We start from the raw sequence: 16,087 nt of genomic DNA, 5'->3' as shown, positions 1-16,087 counted from the left end.
CAACACCATTCTTCTTCAATTTGTCATTCCCGGCATAGTAAACCATGTGGTTATCAGATTCAAAATGGCCAATATCAGTCCATTTCAGCTCACTAATGCCTAAGATATTGATGTTTATGAATTCCATTTCATTTTTGACAACTTCCAATTTTCCCAGATTCATACTTCATACATTCCATGTTCCGATTTTCAATGGATATTTATTTACAGCTGTTACTCTTCATTTTGAGTTGTGCCCCATCAGCAAATGAAGGTCCCGCGGGCTTTTCTCCCACGAGCTTTACTCCATTCACATCTTCATGGTCAACTCTACTTTGAGGAAGCAGCTCTTCCCCAGTCTCATTTTGAGTGCCTTCCAACCTGAGGGGCTCATTTTCCGGAACTATGTCTGACAGTGTTTCCCTGCTATTCATAAGATTTTCATTATGACACCTTAAATTTTTTGAGGCCAGTAAACCAGTAATCACATGGCTTTTTAAAGAACTTCAAATAGATAGCCTTTGGCATTTGATTCATTGTGGGTGGGAAAAACGTCTTTCTGGATTCAGTTTCTGTATTGCTCATTCTTCTAGAGTGTACACTGTGTTCCTGAAAATGGCAGTGAATATAAACTAAACTATAACTTTTTGCTCTGTTTTCAGATGTCTTCAGTAAATGTAAAGGTGACCTCTTAGAAGTTAAAGATGGTAATTTGAAAACACATCCTAGTCTCTTAGAAAATCTTGTCTTCTTTGTTGAGGTATGTTTTTTGTTCTCTTCCTTTATTGTAAGTGGGATATTTTTTTGACAAATGCATAAGTATTGGTACCATATACCTGTAATTTAAACCTCTACCCTTCTTTTGTTAACTCAAAAACAATTTAAGGTATGTTGAATTTCTTCAGAAAATGCTAAGATTTCATTCATAATGTTTAGGTAAAGCTTCTTGTACTGTGGTGGTTTGTGTGATGCTAAAAGCAATGCTGTCAAATATTTTAAATGTGAGCAGGGTCACCCATGGTGGACAGGTGTCAGTGGAGCTTCCTGGCTAAGACAGACTAGAAAAGAGAGACAGACCCCTTCTGAAAGGTTAACCACTGAAAACATTATGAGTAGCAGTGGAACTTTATCTGATTTAGTGCCAGAAAATGAGCCCCTCAGGTTGGGGAGAGTCACTCAAAATACAACTGGGAAAGAGCAACGTCCTCAAATCAGAGTTAACCTTAATGACATGAACGGAGCAAAGCATTTAGAACCTTCTTTGCCAATGGGGCACAACTCAAAATAAGAACCATCTGCGAATACCCATTAATAATCAGAACATGAAATGTGCAAAATATGAATCTAGGGAAATTGAAAGTCATCAAAAAGAAATGGAATACATAAAGATTGGTATCTTGGGCTTAAGTGAGCTGAATAGATTGATATTGGCCATTTTGAGCAGGACAGTAATATTATGCTGGGAATGACAGATTGAAGAGGAATGGCATCACGTTCATTGTCAAAATCAGTATTTCAAGATCTGTCTTGAGGTACATTGCTGACTGTGATAAGATGATATCTATGAATATCCATCGATATGGTTAGTATTCAAATTTACACACCAACTACTAAAGCCATGATGAAGAAGTTGAAGAATTCCACCTCTTCTTCAGTCTAAAATTGACCAAACACGCTATCAAGATGACTGGAATGTAAAAGTCAGAAACAAAGAGGAAGGATTGGTAATTGGGAAATATGGTCTTGGTGATAGAAATGGTGCTAGAGGCTGCATGATAGAATTTTGTAAAACTAACAACTTATTCATTGCAAATATCTTTTTTAAAACAACAACAACAACAACAAAAACAAAACAAAACAGAAAAACATTTTATTCTGAATTGAGTGAAGGTTTACAGAGCAAATCATCATGTTCGCATTCAGTAAATACATATACTTTGCTTCATTACAATGTTTGCAATCCCTTCCATATACTAACAGTTAACCGTACTTATCTGTAGTCCTTTAACTGTTGTGTTTCTTCCTGTTTCCTACTACCTTCATCTTTCTTCTGCTAACTTCCTTCTTGCTGTATATTGCCTGCCCTGTCACCCTTGTTAACATGTGTCCACCTCCTAGCCTTTGAATAATTTTCCTTCTTCCTTTCCTCCAAAATCATCATAGACTTTTTTCTTTTATAAAGAAAACCTTTTCTTAAAACTTTTTACAGCATTGGTCTCATATAGTATTTATCCTTTTGTGATTGACTGATTTCACTCAGCATAATGTCCTTCAGTTTTATCCATGCTATGAGGTGTTTCAAAGAGTCTTCAATGCTGTGTATTATGCCATTTTGTGTATGTATCATAGGCTTTCTCCATATTTTTTATGTGTCTCTTGTAGACACCATATTGAAGAATCCTGTTTTCTTATCCATTTTGCTCTCTGTGTCTCTTGGCTGATATTTTAAACCATTTGCATTCAGTGTAATTATAAATATGTATGCACTGATTGCTGTCATTTTGTTGTGTGTTTTTGTGTATGTGTGTGGTGTTGCTGGTTTCTTTGTTACACATAATTTTCAGCACTAAGTTCATTTTGTTTGGGTTTTATTTACATTACATGTCTGTTGTGTTGATGTTTATTAAGTCTTTATAACATTCCTCTTTTAAACAAAATTTGATGAACATATGTATTTATTTTCTTTGATGTTACCCTATAATTTGTTAATATTTCTCCCTATTTAAAATAGTCTGTTAGATCTTGAAATTTACTTAACTTCCTGCCCTTTTGTAAGTTCTACATTTGTGCTGTTCCTTTTTTTTTTGCTTTGAGTTGACTTCGTTATAAATTCCTTTTTTCAGTCTTGTAGGTTTGTTTTACTTTTTTTTTATGTATGGAAAAAATTTAGATTTAGAATTAGCCATCTGTACTCAGTTTAGAAGATCCCAATTTTATTGGAAACATCCAAAGCATCATAGTCAGGATCCAGTCAAACACATGGCCCCTTTTCTCCATCAGGTTTGATTAGGGTGCTGACCTTGGCTGTGTCAGTGTCAGCCTGTTTGATCTGGTGCTTGTTGGCCTTAACATCCACAGGGAATATAAGTGTGTTGTTATTTTCAATCTTCTTCATGATTGACTCAGCAGTCGGAGGGAACTTGATGATGGTGTAGTGGTCAACGTTGTTTCTCCTGGGGGCTCTTTTTGAGGGTATTTGGGCTGCCTTCAGAGCATCAGTGTCTTGGGTCACTGGGAGGTGGAACGTGCAGATCTTTTTTTGTGTGGCTGTGGACGCCTTTCAGCACTACCTTCTTGGTCTTCAACGCCTTTACTTTGGCTTCAGCTTTGAGACTGGCAGGGGCTTCCTTTTTTTCTTTTGGCGCCGTCTTCGTAAAAAACTTGTTTTACTTTTAAAACTTGTATATCTGGATTGAGTTCAAGGTGATGTTGTCATATATAATGATCTCAGGTTGTTGTCTGCTGTTGTTTCTCAGTCCAAAGAATACCCTTTAGCATTTTTTGTAAAGTTGGTCTTACAAATTCCTTTAATTTCTGCTTTCAGGAAATGTCCTAATTTTGCCATTGTATTTGAGAGACGTCTTTGCTGAGTATGTGACTCTTGATTGGCAGCTTTGTATGTCATTCCATTGCTTTTCTGCATAGTTTCTGTTGTCTTACTGGTTCTCCTTTGTAGGTAACTTCTTGTTTTTCCCAAGCTGCTCTCAGAGTTCTTTTATTGTCTTTGGTTTTGGAAAGTTTGATTATGATATGACCTGTTGATTTTCTTTTTGGGTTGTCCTATTTTGGGTTCAGTCAGCTTCTTAAATGGCTATCTTCTTATTTTTTATGATGTTAGTGAAGTTTTCTTCCAACAACTCTGACAATTTTCTCTGTGCTTTTTATTGTGTCTTCTTATTCTGTATTCCCAATCACCCGTAAGTTGTCCCTCTTCATGGTGTTCCATATAACTCTTAGGCTTTCCTCAGATGTTTTCATTCTTTTTTCCGATGATTCTTGTAGCATACTAGTATTGAGAGATTTCTCTGTAACCACACTAATTTGGGCTCCATTGATTTGAATCTACTCCTTTGCCCTTTCAATGAATTGCCCACTTCTGAAATCTTAGTATTAATCTGCTGGATTTCTAATTGCAGGTTTTGTGTTGTTTTAGTTTACATTTATTTTGTCTGTTTGTTATTGTAGTGTTTTCCTTAATTGTTCTAAAGTTTTTTTCCTGTGTTCTTGCTTTCCTGGAACTTTCTATTGATCCTTTGAAGTGACTTAATTATTTTTTTTTTTTTTATTCTTTTTCAGTTAGTTTCATTACCTTTTCTTCTTAAAAACATCTTCTGACTCTGCGTCTTGGCCATTTGTTTGAGCCATTTTCTCTTTTTTCTTTGTGTTAACTAAAATTGTTGTCTCTGGGGCATTGTGGGATTGTAGTTAGTATTTGTATTTAATTAATGATTGCTTGTTGATATATTCTCAGGCTCTCACCAACTGTTTTCTGTGGGTTTATTTGGAGAATGGAAACATGTATAATGTTCTCATCCATCCTTGGTTCATTTCAGTTTAGGGTGGGTTTGGCTGGTGTTGGCTGCTGTCTGCCATTAATCAGGTGGTATAGAAACTTCTACCACACACACAAAAAAGCAAAAGAGAATAATAAACAAGGAAACAACATTGAAAAGAGAAATAAAAACAGGCTGAAATAAGCAAAGAAGAATATAATGATTTTAAAAGGAGGCAATAAAAAAACTTAAGAACAACTAAAAAGAGAAAAGGGGACAGGAAAATGAAGCTATAGTAGAGAAAAGAAGAGAGGACATAAAAGGAAGAAATTAAGATATTCTTAGAAAAATCAGATAGAGGGGGAATGAAAAGAGAAAGATCAAACAGGAAAACAAAGCAGACGGGAAATGAGAAACCAAAGAAAACAGGAACAACAAAAGTGGAGATAGAAGGGATAAAATTCAAGGGGATGGAAGTACAAGGGGTAGATAGAATAGACAAACAAAACAATGAAACAGCAAAAGATAAAACCAAGCCCAACAACAACAAAAAACAGTGCAGCTGTTGTATCCAGAAAGAAGAAAACTCTGGGAGGCTCTTGAAAGCCAAGGAGCTCACGAGGTAGGTATGAAAGGGATGTGACAGTAGAATACCTGTTGCCTTCAGCCATCTATGGTCAGAGCACTCAGTCTTGAAATAGTTCAAGAGCACTCAGTCTTGAAAAAGTTCAGTGTCTGTTAGGACCACTGGGCAGCTGAGGGCAGGGTGATTTGTTAGATGCTGGTCTGGTGGCTCTGGGTTTTGTAGGTTCTAAGTTGAGCCCACTTGATTCTAGGTACCAAAGCAGCACAGTTGTCCCCCACATTACACTGGCGTGGCTCCCAACCATGTTGCTCTGAACTCCCAGAGAGCAGGGGTATGATGAGGGTAGATGAGGTTTGAAGCTGGTCACACCTCTGGTCACCTGGATAGTATGGGGAGAAGGTTGTTAATGGCTCTCTCCTTCCTACAGGGAAGCAGCAGGAAACTATAGTGTAGTGAGGATGGATTTAGAGTTGGTAGAACCAGAAGAAAGGATAAAGATTCATAATATATTCTGAGTAAAAGATTAAAGAAGTTCTGAATCCAGTATGGTGATTGTAGAAATGAGAATGCAGAGGATAGATCTGTAGGAGAAATTGAAAAGATTAGTACAGAACAACTGATAGAATTCCTCTGTTTATAATACATTGCCAATTCATGAGACGTATATCTTGTGTATTCCTTACTGATCAATTTGCAATTTCATCTCTACAGACTATTTCTATTATCCTTTGGGTGTCTAGTTACTGTGAGAGTGTTCTACGACCATACAAATTAAATTTACAGAAGAAGAAAAAGAAGAAAAAAGAAACCAGCATTATCATGGTAATACCATCATTAAGGAAATATATATAAAGATTTTGTTCATTGTAAAGGTCGACCCTCTGTAATTCATTGAATATTTTTTCTCCCAGCCTTTCATCCAGTGGTTTTAGCATTCATTGACTCACTTATTACTTTGATGGTCTCCAAAATGGTGATTTTCTAATTCTGTCAATCCTTCATTATTTATTAGTTGGCATTATTCTTTAAAATTAGAGCTTTCCCAGCTCCTTTCATGCATACAAATGAGGGGCTTCCAAAATTTCATAGAAAAATTCCATTATTTTTTAATTCCATATTCACTCTTTGAATATATAAGGGGTCTTCTATTTATTTAAGATGTGCATTATGAAAATATTATGCTTGGACTTCAAAATTCTTTTGCACCAAAAAACTTGTAATAGTTATAACATGTCTAGACAAGATCTAGTTTGAGCCCCTTATCAGAGAAACATGAATTCTGCCAAAATTGAAGCAAGAGCAGACATCAAATTTATGGTGAAATTTGGGTGGAATAATGGAGAAATCATTGATGCTTTATAGGAAGTTTACTGGGACAGTGCCTCACATAAATCAATTTGCAAGGAAACAATCTTGTTTGTTCCCTAATTAGAGAGGACTGATAGCGGTAGAAATAGCCAGCAATGTAGATGTCTCAGCTCCACTTACATGATTGAAAATTATTAGTCATTTACCTTATGGTTCCTTCTGATTTCTTTTTGTTCTGATCTTTAAAAAATCTTTAAAAGCACCCATTTTTCATTAGTTAATCATGTAAAGAAGACTTCACTGGCATGGTTAAATGCTCAGGACCCTCAATTTCTAAATAGTGACATCGCTTACAAAAACATCTTGATTTTGATGAAGCTTATATTGAGAAATAAAGTTTGTATTTTAATCTTTCAATTCTAATTTTCCACATACTTTTTGGAGATCCCTCATATAATATGCATATATATATATATAGCTTAACATTACTTTTGTCTATTTGAGTGGACTTATATTTTAAATTAACTTTATTATAATTATCATTTTCTTTTGGATATTCACATAGTCCCAAATTTGGCTAATGGGATAAGTTGGTTGCTATACTTTTACTTGTCCTCATCAGGTTTTAAGCTCTTTTTACTAGAATGACCAAAATGTTTCCAGCACTTTTACTTTCCCTGCTCACAGACCGAAGACAGACATACTTTTCCATGGACTCCAGGTAGCTTCTCTGGGGAATGATATTTTGAATCCAAGATCTAGGTATTCAATGTGCTCATTGCTGAAACATCATTTCATTGCAGAGCACTATGAAATTTGTGTTCTCTCTCTCTCACAGACACACACACAAATTCTGTTATTTCCAATTTCAACCCAGTATCACAGCATTCTCTTCCACTCCTTTCCTCATTCCATGAGTGATGTTCAACTAGGACAATATACTTAATAATATTTTTCAAAATAACAAATTCAATATCTGTTCCCCTACTAGTGCCTCTAACAAACTCACTAAATAAAGTCCAGTGTTTTACAGGTTATTTGTGTTTAGAGTATATTCCAATGAATATGCTCTGGAATATACTATGTGTATTCCATGTAATGTACTGTGTAAAAATGCTGGAATGAAACACCGAGATTTTATTACTGATGTGATGTAAGGTTTATATATTGGTTTCTATTTAATGTTAACATTTCCCCATCTTTATTGAGTAAGTTTAGTTTTTAAATGTGGGGAACATTAACATAATTTGTATCATTTTCACAAGGAAAAATTATTTAGGATTCATTACAGCATTTGGAAGACAACTATCTGGCTGACTGATTGGAAGAGATCAATATTTATGCCCATTCCAAAGAGAGGTGACCCAACAGAATGCGGAAATCATCAGACAATCTCTTTGATATCTCAAGCGAGTAAAGCTTTGCTAAAGGTAATACAGAAACGGCTACAATCATACATTGACAGAGAACTTCCAGAGGTTCAAGCTGGATTCAGAAGAGGCCGTGGAACGAGAGATATCATTGCTGATGTCCAATGGATCTTGGCTGAAAGCAGAGAATACCAGAAGGATGTTTACCTGTGCTTTATTGACTACACAAAGGCTTTCGATTGTGTGGATCATGACAAGCTATGGACAACATTGAGAAGTATGAGTATTCCAGAACACTTAATTGTACTTCTGAGAAATCTGTACCTAGACCAAGAAGCAGTTGTTCGAACAGAACATGGGAACTCTGAAATGTTTTAAAATTGGGAAAGGTGTGAGACAGGGTTGTATTCTTTCACCATACTTATTCAACCTGTATGCTGAGCAAATAATACGAGAAGCTGGGTTCTATGAAGAAAAACGAGGCATCAGGATTGGAGGAAGACTCATTAACAACCTGCGATATGCAGATGATACAACCTTGGTTGCTGAAAGTGAAGAGGACTTGAAACATTTACTTATGAAGATCAAAGAGCACAGTCTTCTATATGGATTACATCTCAATGTCAAGAAAACAAAAATCCTCACCACTGGACCAATAAACAACATTCTTATCAATGGAGAAAAGATTGAAGTTGTCAAGGACTTCATTCTTCTTGGATCTACTATCAACACTCGCGGAAGTAGCAGTCAAGAGATCAGACGACGTATTGCATTGGGCAAATCTGCTGCACAGGAACTTTTTAAAGTATTGAAGAGCAGAGATGTCAGCTTGAGGACTAAGGTGCGCCTGACCCAAGCCATGGTGTTTTCAATAGCCTCATATGGATGCGAAAGCTGGACAGTGAATAAGGAAGATCGTAGAAGAATTGATGCCTTTGAGTTGTGGTGTTGGAGAATACTGAAAGTGCCATGGACTGCCGAAAGAACCAATAGATCTGTTTTGGAAGAAGTGCAGCCAGAGTGCTCCTTGGAGGCCAGGATGGCTAAACTTCATCTCTCATACTTTGGACATATTGTCCGGAGGAAACAGTCGTTGGAGAAGGATGTCATGCTGGGTAAGGTGGAGGGTCAGAGAAAAAGAGGAAGACCCCTAACGAGATGGATTGGCCAGGTGGCATCATTGATGGACTCAAGTGTGGCAGCGGTAGTGAGGTTGGCCCAGGATCGGACATTTTTTCGTTCTGCTGTGCATGGGGTCACTATGAGTCGGTTCCAACTCGATGGCACCTGACAACAACAACAGCAGCACATGGAAGCTGTTTTATTATTGAGTTTATCTTATCATTATTAATGCAAATTTTTGTCCCTTATAGGATTCCTGAGGTGCTCTAGTAGCATAGTGGTTACGAATCGGGCTGAGAACCTCAAAGGTCAGCAGTTCGAAACTACCAGCTGTTCCGCAGGAGAAAGATGAAGCTTTCTGCTGCAGTAAAGATTACAGCCTCGGAAACCCTGTACAGGGTTGCTATAAATTGGAACTGACTCCATGGCACATAACCACTACCACCATAGGAGTCCTGGTGTGGCTCTGCAGGTTAATGCGCTGGACTACAAGTTCTGTTTGAACTGCAAGTTCTGTTTGAACTGCAAGTTGGGTGGTTCTAGCCCACCAGCCACTCCTCAGAAACCCTATACAGGGTCGCTATGAGCCAAAACCAACTTAATACTTGATAACAACAACAGTAGCAACATAGGAACCATTATCATTTATAGATGCTCATGGGTAATTAGGACTTCCTGAGCAATCCAGCTTACTAACAGTTAAGGAAGTCTCTTAATTAGACACAAACAAAGGGTACTCAGATTTTTATGAGAGGCTAAATAAAGGAAGTTTCTCTTGTACTTTCTCTGATCAAGAAATTTGTAAAGTTTGAAGGTGTCAATCCGACTTACTTTGTTGTTCTCCCACCTAATGATAAACCTGCAAATCTAGAACTTGTCAGATAGCTTTCTGGTTTTTAGAATTTGAGTGTGGGGCTTTCTGTTGCTTTTTTAACTTCCAAAATGAAAATGACCTTCCTGTTTTTTTGATGATCAGAGTAACCCATAACACTGTGAATACAGTGAAGATGTCTAGTCATGTTATCCAGAAGATTCTCTAGCTTGTCTTTTCTTAGTTGTACATATAGGGTGTCTGGACATCTCTTCATGTCACTAAATACAGATGTATCTCATTACTCTAAATAGTTGTATACCATCCTATTGTTGTTGTTGAGCGTCACTGAGTCTGTTCCAACTCAGTGACCCCTGTATAGGGTTTCCAAGGAGCTGCTGGTGAGTTTGAACCATGATCTTAGGGTTCAAACTGGTCTTTTGGTCCAGTGTTTTATTCCACAGCACCACATCTGTTGTATTACTATGTCATAGTTTATTCCTCTTGATGAATGTTTAATTGGTTACAATTGATATGATTGTTGCTATTAAATTATGGACATATTCACACAAAGATTAATTCATAACATTTTCTTAGGATTGCTCTTAGAATTGAAATAAGTGTGTGCACATCTTAAAGGATCTTTACCAGTTTGTCCAATAAAAAGATCATGTCAGTTTACACCCTTTATCTCTTTGCCTCCCAGCAGTGTTGACTGTGCTGTACCTGTTGCCCACCTGATAGCAAACATTGACACTCCCCCATGTCATGTAGTAATTTTTTTTCCCCTAGCTTACTTCATTATTATAGAAGTCATCAACTACATTTTCTTTTGGTACTTTGATGGAAATTTTATTTAACCTATCTCAAATTCGTTTTCATTTAAGAAATGAGTATAGTTATCTGGCATTTTTCTAAATGTTTAGCTAGTTATCCCAGTGCCATTCATTCATTGACCCAGTTGAAGAAGTCTGTTTTGAAATACCACTTTTTAAATTTGCATAGGTCCTTGTTTCTTTTCACTTTTTGTTAATTCACTTATATACGAGGACCACTAGTCTTACTGTAACTTCCTATTGTATTCTGATATCTGTTGGCGCACATCGTTGCCTGCACCCCTCCTATTCATTTTCCCATTTGAACTTAGAATATTCAGTGTCTGTTCATTAACACAACGATACAGTATAAAGTTTTGGTTCATTTCATCCTTTATTGTACTAGGTACTTTGTCAAGCTTAAGTTGAGATATTTACTATTGATTGCTGTCTTTAATTTCTGTTGGTTTCTCATTTTTTAAAAACATCATGATGACCAGCTGGGTTATCATTGCTGCGTTAGCAGTTATTCGATTGTTGTCAGTTCACTTTTGTTTGAGAGACTGTATTAATATAAAAAACTGTATCCATTTCTGCTGTTGTTGCGAGTTTAAAGTAATGCTGTGTCATGAAGTTGGCATAGCTTATATGATGTAAGCACAGGAAGTACGATTGGTGATCTTTCAACATTTTTTTTTTTAAATCTTTTTTTCCAGCCACCTGTCTTTACCAGTTTCCAAGACTATGTAACTGGTCTTCAGACTTTAGTTTCCAATGTTGTGGATCATATTAAAGGGCTTGAAACACATCTAATTGCACTGAAACTTGAAGAACTTATTTTAGAAGACAATTCTCTATCACTGGTAAGAGACTATGCAACCAGCAATAAACTATATATAGATAGTCAAATTTTTGTTTATATCTTTATCACAAGGACAAGTTAATTTTCAATTCTGTTTTATCTCCTTATAAGACTTATAATTGAAAGGTACTTGACAGTGTTGTCTTGGGGGGTCTATCCCCATTCCCCTCCCATTTTTATACATTTTAAAGTTGTTATTATACTAGGAAAACTAATGCCAAGATGATGATTTGGTGGCAATAGAATTAGTACTCTCCCTGTTTTGAGCACCAGAGGAAACCAACCATGTAGCCAGTTCAACTGTGTATTCAGCCATATTCCTACTTAAATTTAGAATGAATACAGACTTTTTTTCCTAGCTTACTTCATTATTATAGTTTTGATGCACAGTGACCTTGTATAGGGTTTCTGAGGATGTCTTGTCTATTTGAACCGTTGACCTTGCAGTTAAACTGACCTCGTTGTCCAGTGCATTATCCTGCAGCACCACACCAAGACTCCATGTATATATATGTTGTTGAGTCGGCTCCAACCCTTAGTGACCCTGTATAGCATTTCTGATGAACAGCTGGTGAGCTTGAACCACCAACCTTGCGGTTTACACAGACTTTGCAATCCAGCGCATTAACCCACATTGCCACACCAGGCATCCATATATATGGTGGTGATTATGTGCCATGGAGTTGATTTTGACTCATAGTGACCCTGTATATGGTTTCCTAAGCTGTAAATCTTTATGAGAGTAGAAAACCTAATCTTTCTCCTGCAGAACCACTGTTAGTTTCAAACTGTTGACCTTGAGATTAGCATCCTGATTTGTAACCACTATGCTACCTGAGCTTTCTCTACATATATATATATGTGTGTGTGTGTGTGTGTGTGTGTGTGTGTGTGTGTGTATGCACACACACATTAAAGTGTTATATTGTTTTGTAAAAGGTAAAATGTGTAGTTTTTTTAAAATCAATTAGAAGTGTAAACAAAGAATGTATGATGCCTTTTATCCTAACACAGCTTCCCTGGTTTCCTTTCCAAGAAGGGATCACTTTTGCCAGTAAGTTTCAGGTAAAATCTTGCTGAAATAGATAAACCAGGTATAAGACAATTTATGTATACCTCTAGCTCCCTGCCTCTCATCCCCTCCCTGCCTTTAGATACAAATGACACCATGAAAAACACAAGGTTTTGTCTATTGCTTTTTGAACTGAATAGGATATTATATATGACTGCTTACATACCTTATTATTTTAAACAGTTCTGTGGTGTTTCATTGAACATAAAATATATGTTCATTACAAGATAATTAAAAGGGAGCTTCAGAAAGTTTCTGGACAAATTGAATTAAAAGTTAATGGATTTTTTTCCCCCTCATAGAAAGTAATGAATAACATCTCCCTCTTACCACTGTCAAATCAGTGTTTGACCCACCATTCAGAAAGATGGAGTTGTTTATCAGTGTCAGATGCTTAATAATTCCAAAAATAATTCAAGAAATAACTGCTTAAAAAGCTATTGATTAGTGATATACATTGATCTCTCATACTATGGACATATTGATAAAAGGAACCAGTCCCTGGAGAAGGACATCGTACTTGGAGAAGTGTAGGATCAGCAAGAAAGAGAAACCCCAACAAGATGGATTGACACAATGGGCTTAAACATGACAATAATTCTAAGGATGAATTGTTCTGCTGTGCATGAGGTCACTATGAGTCAGGACTAAATCAACAGCACTTAAAGACAACAATATTAGCACCTGGGAGACGAGATCCTCTAACAGCTATCTTAAACAATGTTGTTGGTAAGTGCCATTGAGTCGATTCTGACCCATAGCAACCCTGTATAAAGTTTCTGAGGAGCAGCTGGTGAGCTTGAACCACCGACCTTGCAGTTCAGACGGCTTTGCAGTCTGGCACATTAACCCACAGCACCACACCGGGACTAACCAATACTGCCATATAATTAAGTTCCTTTTATGTGAAAAAAATGGAACTCAGCAGACAGGAAGATTTTGCTCTCAATTTTCTTTCCTTCTGAGTTAGCCTTTACTCGTGAATCCTTATTCTTCATAGCTGTATTCATAACCCTTCCTGACCCCTCGTGTTTCCCCACCTTTTCCTCTTCTGTATTCTTATAACATTTTGTACCTGCCTTTATGACATCCTAGCACTTGGACCAAGACTAGTCATTGAGTCCTTGACAAGTAAGTAATTCCTGGCATTCCTACCTTCTAGCTCCCACTTGCCCTCCCACTTTGAGAAAGAGACACTTGGCTCATCTTGTTAGAACAATTTACATAAAATCTGGTATTCTTTGAGTTCCATGGATTTAAATATCCTCTAAAGTCTCCTTAAAACCAAGCAGTGGTAGTTGTGGCTGTGTGTCATGGAGTCAGTTCCGACTCATAGCGACCCTGTACAGAGTTTCCAAGGCTGTAAGTCTTTACAGGAGGAGAACACCTCATCTTTCTCCCGCGGAACAGCTGGTAGTTTCCAACTGCTGACTTTGCAGTTTGCAGCCCGATTTGTAACCATTACGCTACCAGAGCTCCAAGCAGTAGTTTAGCTTAACTAGTAAAACCAAGCAGTAGTTTAGCTTAGCTAGTAAAAAAATGGATTGCTTTGTGTATTATATTCTTTTACTAACTAACTATGGGATCAAATTTACTACCACCTTGAAAGATAAGAACCTTAGACGACAGTGAGTTCCATGTTAATGAGGGAGGAACAACTTAGAGAAGAAGGGTGAGAATGGTTGTACATCTCAAGAAATGTAATCAGTGTCAGTGAACTGAATAAGGAGAAGCTGTTGATTTGCTATATGCTTTGCTCGATATATTGTCGTCAAAATTTTTTAAAGGGGACAAAAAAGGAAATGTGGTTAATCATGATAGTAGATTTGAAGCTGTTTGTTAGCATTTTACCTTTTTAGACCAAACCCAAACTCATCCTGGTGTGGCGCTGTGGGTTAATGCGCCAGACTGCAAAGCCATTTGAACTGCAAGGTCGGAGTTCAAGCTCACCAGCTGCTCCTCGGAAACCCTATACAGGGTCGCTATGAGTTGGAACTGACTCAACAGCAGTTAACAACAACAAAACTCATCCTGAACTCAAAAACTCCTCTTCCCTTTTATGAACAGTATAGAAAAAAATCAAAATTTTATACCTATTAAAAACAACAAGGAATCTTAAAGACCGCAAAATTGAATGAATGTCATGTTGCTTCACGCAGTTGGACTTTGCTGGTGATCTTAGAGGTTTTCAGTAAGTAAATATTTATTGAACTCACTGAATGGGAATATACAAAAAGGAAAACCAAATTCACTTGCCATTAAGTTGATGCCGACTCATAGCTTCCCATATAGGGTTTCTGAGGCTGTAAGTCTTTACAGGAGCAGAAAGCTGCATCTTTTGTTCTGCAACGTGGATTTGAGCTGCTGACCTTGTAGTTAGCAGTCCCATGCTTATCCTACAGTGTCATCAAGGCTCCTGAATGGGAATATAGTGAAAATTGATGTTTTCATCAGGCAAACAGGAACAGAGGAAAGGAATCTGGAACACCTGAAATGAGTTAAGTGCCATCAAATCAGTTCCAACTCAGCAACCCTGTATAGGGTTTGTGAGGAGCGATTAATGAGTTTGAACCACTGCGAACTGACCTTATGGCTGAGTGCTTATCCTACAGTGCCATTTTGGGAATTTTAGAAGTTAATACTAAAATTCCTTTATACTACTTTCTTGATGATTGTTATAAAACATATTATTATAAAAATGATAAAAGCCCTGACTCTACCCTTGATTTTTTTTTTTTTTAATTTAAGGTTTGTATTGTGGATTGAGTGAATGTTTATAGGGCACATCATCAGTTTTACATTCAACCATTCATATAACTTGTTTCATTACATTGATTATAATCCCCTCCATATACCATCAGTTAAAAGTATTTCTCTATCCACTTTATATTTTTAAAAAACACACAAACAAAAAAACCCCACTCAGGCATATATAATAATTTACATCTCCAAAGGGCACTTTCTGCAAATCTGCTGCTGGCCACCAGTTCTTAGTCCTTCTTTTCTTAGTTGATGAATCTAGAGTCCTCAGCTGCTCCCCCTCTCCATACCACCATCTCTGCCTCCATCTCTGGCGCTGCTGCTTCTCTGGATAAGATCCCTCATGCTGCTTGTGCTCTTCTCTCTTGATGTTCCTAGGGTCCTCTGTTTCTGGACAGTTAGATTAACCACTCCCCTTTTTTTGTTACAAAATTTCTACCTTTACAAGTGTGACAGTCGCGATTAGTCATGATAACAGTTATTCACTATTGAATCTTACGAATCTTATCCCCATCTCCTTTCACCAGACCCATCTAGACAAGATGATGCCTATTCAGTGGGGATACTTTCTTTCCCCGCACCCTCTTAAACTAAGCTTCCTCTTGAAACCTTGTAAGCTAGTCACTTCGTATCTTTATTGCCCCCTCATTTTAGGTAGCCAGTGTCTAAGTTGCCCTTTCCTATCTACCCTGTGTACAGAGTGGATAACATTGAAACTTGATTTGAAGACTCGTTCCCTCTCTGTTGGTATTTAGAGTAACTACCGCTCTGAGTATAGGTCAGGTTTGTCATGAAGATGTATCATCTGTCACTGTAGCTGTTCCAGTCTGCTAGTCCTTTCTACTGGAAATGTCTCACCTCACAAGGTTGTCGATGGGACTCAGGATTCCACCTAAGGTCCTATACTCT

General features: G+C 37.3%; 1 protein-coding gene across 1 annotated transcript in view; it reads left to right on the top strand.

Moving 5' to 3' along the window:
* The window catches only part of NAA25 (N(alpha)-acetyltransferase 25, NatB auxiliary subunit), a 157,616-nt gene that overhangs the window by 127,058 nt on the left and 14,471 nt on the right, over positions 1–16,087 (top strand). Inside the window, exons 21-23 of the mRNA XM_006870459.1 lie at positions 642–739; positions 5,770–5,880; positions 11,201–11,347. Coding sequence (XP_006870521.1) covers positions 642–739; positions 5,770–5,880; positions 11,201–11,347 — 356 coding nt within the window. The remainder of the gene's footprint in view (positions 1–641; positions 740–5,769; positions 5,881–11,200; positions 11,348–16,087) is intronic.

The sequence above is a fragment of the Chrysochloris asiatica genome, unplaced genomic scaffold (assembly GCF_000296735.1).
Source record: "Chrysochloris asiatica unplaced genomic scaffold, ChrAsi1.0 scaffold00142, whole genome shotgun sequence".
Taxonomy (NCBI): Eukaryota; Metazoa; Chordata; class Mammalia; order Afrosoricida; family Chrysochloridae; genus Chrysochloris; species Chrysochloris asiatica.
The sequence above is the reverse complement of the archived record's forward strand: the minus strand, read 5'-3'. Positions and strand labels throughout refer to the sequence as shown.